The 5687-nt window shown below is 31.9% G+C and overlaps 1 protein-coding gene across 1 annotated transcript; it reads left to right on the forward strand.

Moving 5' to 3' along the window:
• Positions 1–2252: 2252 nt before the first annotated feature.
• Positions 2253–3670, forward strand: LOC141404565 (single-strand selective monofunctional uracil DNA glycosylase-like). The gene is made up of 2 exons (XM_073988027.1): positions 2253–2524; positions 2588–3670. The coding sequence occupies exons 1-2, from the start codon at positions 2288–2290 to the stop codon at positions 3101–3103; spliced, it is 753 nt and encodes a 250-aa protein (XP_073844128.1). The 5' UTR covers positions 2253–2287; the 3' UTR covers positions 3104–3670.
• The last annotated feature ends 2017 nt before the right edge of the window (positions 3671–5687 follow it).

Genomic DNA, 5687 nt, shown 5'->3' on the forward strand with positions numbered 1-5687 from the left:
TGTGCCATACTTAGATAATGTTTCAATATAGGCTCAATCGGCCAACTCCGTCTGGTACCTCCCACACAAAATTTCGGAAAAGTTCAGTTTAGGGCCATCTCTCGAATCGCTCTGGTTTTTGTTTTAGCAACTTGTATTCACTGCCCTCCATACGACGGTACAAGTTTCATTAGGGGCAAGTCCATACTTCCTGAGAAAATAGCCTGAAAGTTGCAAAAAACCCCTATGACACCGTGTGTGGTGGTTGGATCGCAAGATAACTCTAGAACGGATTTGCCGCTTCGGTCCAAAATTTGGCCTTAGCAATATTTTGTCCATACATAGTTTAAGTTTGAAGATAAGCCATATCGGTCCACTCCTTCAGGTACCTCCCCCACAAAAGTTCAAAAATGTTCGGAAAATTTGTTCATACGGTAACTCTTTAACGGAGTGGCCGAATTGGTCCATACTTTACACATCCTAATATATCTACTAGATATAGATCAGGTTCAAATATGGACTATATTTGTCCACTCCATCCGATACCTCCCACACAAAATTTCGGATAAGTTCACTTTAAGACCTGCTATCGACTCACTTTGATTTTTGTTGAAGCTACTTGCATTCGCTGCTTCAATTACGATGGTAAACTTTTTTTCAGGGGCAAGTCTATACTTCTTCAGCAAACATCCCGAAGGGTGTAAAACCCCCTATGGCACCATATGTAGTGGCTGGAAATCCACTTCCATAATGGTCAATGTAGATCCATTCCTTTTAGTATCTCCTCCGCAAAACTTTTGATCTCTAATCCTAATGAACATTTTTGTCGGTTCAAATTCCCAAAAATTTTAAAAACCCCTAAATACATACGTTTTTTGGGAAAAAATTGTTTCAATATATACAGGCTGAGGGTATATCTCTGTCGGCAAAGCCGACTGATACTTTTTTTCTTGTTTAATAAAAATTTTCCACGTTTATTGGCTTTTGGAGATTTTAAAATTTTTACTAGAAAAATCCACATTTATTAACCTGGGGAGATTTGAAAACTTTTATTTAGAAATCCACATTTAATGGCCTGAAGAAATTTGATTTTTTATTAAAAGGGCGCTGAAAACTGTTAAAAATCTACATTTATTGACCTGTGAATTTTTGAAAAATATTCTTTAAAAAATCCACGTCTGTGAATTATTGAGAAATATTCCTCAAAAAATTCACATGTATTGGTATGTATGCCAGTGAAAATATTCTTTAAAAATCCAGTGGGTCTTTGAAAATATTTTTTTAATCAACGTTTATTGGTCGGTGAGTGTTTTTTGGTATAGTAGAATTCCCAATGGTATTTTAAACGTCCACTATTCTCCAGATAAATGACAAGGTTCTAAAAAGTCGTATATTTCTTAAAACCCCCTAAATTTTTTATTTTTGCAAAAATGGTTACGGTAATTTCCTCCTCACGACAAAGAAAATATTATTTAGCGTATTCTGAGGACGACAAAAATCAATGATCAACGGAATATTTGAGTTTCCTCGATGTAGCTTTAGAACTGGAAAATCGATCATAGTTACGGTTGCTAATAATTTCGTATGAAAAAAAAAATAAAAAAGAGTATTTTGATCGCTTGCTTTAGGGGATCCTACATTCCCCACAGACCGGAAACTGGTTACAGAAGTGTTGCACTAACCCAAAGAAAAAATCCACTGCCACGAGCCAAATCACAAAAAGGTTAAACAAGGTCAGTGCGTTTTGTAAACATTACTCTCTGCAAAGAAAGTAATGACGAAGTTAAGCCAATGAGGGAATACTCCAGACTTAAGCAATCGTTAAACAAAATCGTTTAACAGTTATATTCACAGTTATTGCTACAACCACCCAGCCCATATGAATAGAAAATAATAGCCTTTATCAAATACTGAAATTTTACTAAAGACTCTGTTTTCTGTTTTCCAATGATGCACCCAATTCAGATTTTGAATTTGAATCAGACTCTATTTTCCATAGCTATACCACTACGAATATAACAACGTATTGGAAATCACAATTAAACAGGGGATTTCCAATAATTTTGAAAAACCAAAAGGGAATAAAGTTAATACAATTGCTCACTTTTTAGCTTTCCGCACACACCTCCTTACTATTAGTATTTTGAGCTAAGTCACTACACGACGGAGAAGATATCATGAAGCTTCCACCACAGACTGATCGGTGCATGACTATGAAATATCATTTCGGCTATGAATCATTATAAATTGCAAACTATTTTACATATAAATGTAACAACAACACAAAGTAACATCGCTTAGTTTTACAATGGCAGCCAATGACGAACTTCAACCGTTATGGGAGCAATTTTATAATTGCTCCAACTCGCTGCACGAAACTTTATGGCAACGAACATCAGAACTTCAGTCTAATTTGCATATCTATCATCCGTTTGAGTATTCCGGAGAAATTTACCGCAACTTTTTGAAAAAGTATTTAAATGGACCGAAAAAGATTTTGTTTGTTGGAATTAATTCCTCACTCTATGGATCACTACAGACTGGTGTAAGTTCGGAATGAAAAGAAGAACATATACACTACTCATACATTTAAATATTTAAATTTTAGATTCCCTTTGGAGACATTCCCACGGTGCGCGATCGAATGCAGTTAGAAGTTACAAGTTTGGATTCACTGGAAGAAGAAGAAGGAGAACAAAGTAGTCAACGTTTTTGGAACTTAATAAAAGCGATTTTTAAAGATAAGGATGATTTCTTAGACCGTTTCTTTCAAAATTGCTTCATACTAAACTTTTGTCCTTTGGTATTTATTGACAACAATGGACGTAATGTATCGCTTGAATCTTTGGCACAAGTAATGCCAATGGAAACAATGGCATTGGAAGAAGCGTGCTTAAACGCATTACAAGAACAGGTTGAATTGTTACGACCTGAGAGAATTATACCTGTGGGTTTGTATGCGTTCAATATGCTTCAAAGTTTGGATTACTATAAAAATGGAAACTGTTTATTGGAGAGTATTCCACACCCATGCCCTAATAATTTTGTTTATGAATCGACCTGGCTAAAAGTATGTAAGCAGATTCTTATGAACAGCAATATTTTCGATATTATCCGAAGCTAAGTAAATGAAATTTGTTGAAATCACTTTCAAATTATTTCAACATTCCATTGAATTAGTGAAGTACGTCAATTGTCAAAATCGTATACAGTAGTTTCCTTTTGCTGTTTTTCCTGTATTTGTATCCTGTTGTCTAATCAAATTATTGTAAAATCTAAAAATGTTAATTGAGATATTAAAAGTTTCTCTGAAACGTAATAAATATTTAGTTAAGGTCAATGAAAAATATTCTTTAAAAAACCCCAGGTAAAAGACCCACTAACCAATTGTTGTGGATCTTTTTGAGAATATTTTTCAAGTACATCCTGGCCAATGAACGAAGATTTTAAAGAATACTTTTCAACGACCCACTAAAAAATTATGAATATAAACCAGATTTTTTTAAAAGAATGTAAAGGTGAATTATTTAAAGAATATAAACGTGGGGTTTAATAAAATAAATGTGGATTTTACATAATTTAAACGAGGAATTTAAATAAAATAAGCGTGGATTTTTTTAAAAAATATAAACATGGATTTTTTACAAATATAAACATGGAATATAAACATGGATTTTTTAAGTAATATTAACGTGTAGTTTTTTTTTTTTGAATAATATAAACGTGGATTTTTTTTTAAAAATTGATAAAAATTTTTTAAAAATTAAACGTGGGCTTTATAAAAATTTGAAAAGTGAATTTTTTGAATTAAAAAAAATGTAATTATGGATTAATAGAAATGTAAACGTGAATTTTACAAATAATATAAATGTGGAGTTTTTAGAAAAATATATATGTACGTGTATATAAAAATATAAACGTGGTTTTAAATAAATATAAACTTGGATTTTAAAAAAATACAAAAACGTGGATTTAAAAAAACATATAAACGTGGATTTTAAAAAAATACAAAAGCGTGGATTTAAAAAAAACATATAAACGTGGATTTTAAAAAAATATATAAACGTGGATATTAAAAAAATATATATAAACGTGGAAAAAGTTTTTGTTGAAGAAGTTATTGAAAAATAACTTCGTTGAAGAACATCCACAAACAAAAAACAAGGGAACTGATGAGACCCTGTGGCCAGGATCGAAACTAGTCTTTTCTGCTTTAGATATTAAAACAACAACATTGGGATTAAGCCAGGCTATTTAACAATCCGTCAATCCGTCTTTCTGTTGAAATCAACATACAGCTCGCAATTATAAAGATAGAGAGTCAATATTTGGTACAGAAGTTTCTATTACTTGCAGGATGGTTGCTATCGAACATGGGATATATGGGTCCACATTTTGATATAGCCCCCCTAGAACGGTACCTCCCGATTTTCGGTATTTTTAAGGTTTTAGCTTCATTATCACACCGAAATAGCTGAAATTTGGTAGTTAGTCTACGTTTGGTGGTAGTATAAAACTTTCCCCCAGAACTTTGTCGGTATCGGTCCACGACTTCATATAGCCCCCATAGAACGGTACCTCCCAATTTTCGCTATTTTGAACGTTGTGGACTCAATATTCCACCGAAATGTCTGAAATTTGCTTCGTTGGGGGTTCTCAAGCTTCCCCTTTAAATTTGTCGGTATAGGACCATGCCTTCATATAGCCCCCATGGAAAGGTACCTCCCGATTTTCGGTATTTTGAAGGTTGTGGCTTCAATATTCCACCAAAATGGCTGAAATTTGGTATTTAGTCTTCAATGTGATAGAAAACTGTTCGTCTGTACAGGTCCACGCCCCATTTCCGACTAAAATTCGTCGGTATAGTTCCACGTTTCAATAAAGCCCCCTTGGAACGGTACCTCCCGATTTTCGTAATACTGAAGATTGTGACGTCAATATCCCACCGAAATGGTTGAAATTCGTTATTTAGTCTTCCAAGAGTTATAAAATATTCCACAAGAGTATTGTCAGTATAGGTCCACGTCTTCCTATAACCCCATAGAAGCGTAGTTCTTGATTTTCGGTATTTTTTAAGTTTTAGCCACATTCTCTTACCGAAATATAGGAAATTTGGTATTTAGTCTTCTTTGAGTACAAAAACTTTCCGTCAGAAATTTGTCGCTATAGATCGAACTTTTTAAAAAATATAAACGTGGATTTTTAAAAAAAAAATATGAAAGTGGATTTTTTAAAAAATATAAACGTGGATTTTTTTAAAAAATATGAAAATGGATTTTTTAAAAAATAAATTTGAATTTAAAAAAATATAAACGTTTATTTAAAAAATATAAATTTTGATTTTTTAAAAAATATTAACGTGTTTTTTTTAAAAATAAAAACGAGGATTTTTTAAAAAACAGAAACCGGAATTTTTATGAAAATATAAAGGTTTTTGCTTTTGAAAAAAATATAAACGTGGATTTAAAAAAAAAATATATAAACGTGGATATTTTATAAAAATATTGAAGTAGATTTTTTATAAAGATATAAATGTGGATTTTTTATAAAAATATAAACGTGGGTTTTTTATAAAAATACATACGTGGAGTTTTTATAAAAATTCAAACGTGGATTTTTTATAAAAATTCAAACGTGGATTTTGTAAAAATATAAACTTGGATTTTTTAAAATATAAACGTGGATTTTTAAAAAAAATCTAAACGTGG

This window comes from Musca autumnalis, unplaced genomic scaffold, assembly GCF_047663935.1.
Source record: "Musca autumnalis isolate F117 unplaced genomic scaffold, ASM4766393v1 scaffold_45, whole genome shotgun sequence".
Taxonomy (NCBI): Eukaryota; Metazoa; Arthropoda; class Insecta; order Diptera; family Muscidae; genus Musca; species Musca autumnalis.

What these genes read in the sequence shown, in the direction of transcription:
- LOC141404565 (XM_073988027.1), top strand. Translation starts at nt 2,288, where the DNA reads ATGGCAGCCAATGACGAACTTCAACCGTTATGGGAGCAATTTTATAAT. An exon ending in ATGGATCACTACAGACTGGT is followed by an intron (nt 2,525 to 2,587) that starts GTAAGTTCGGAA and finishes TTTAAATTTTAG; the next exon opens with ATTCCCTTTGGAGACATTCC.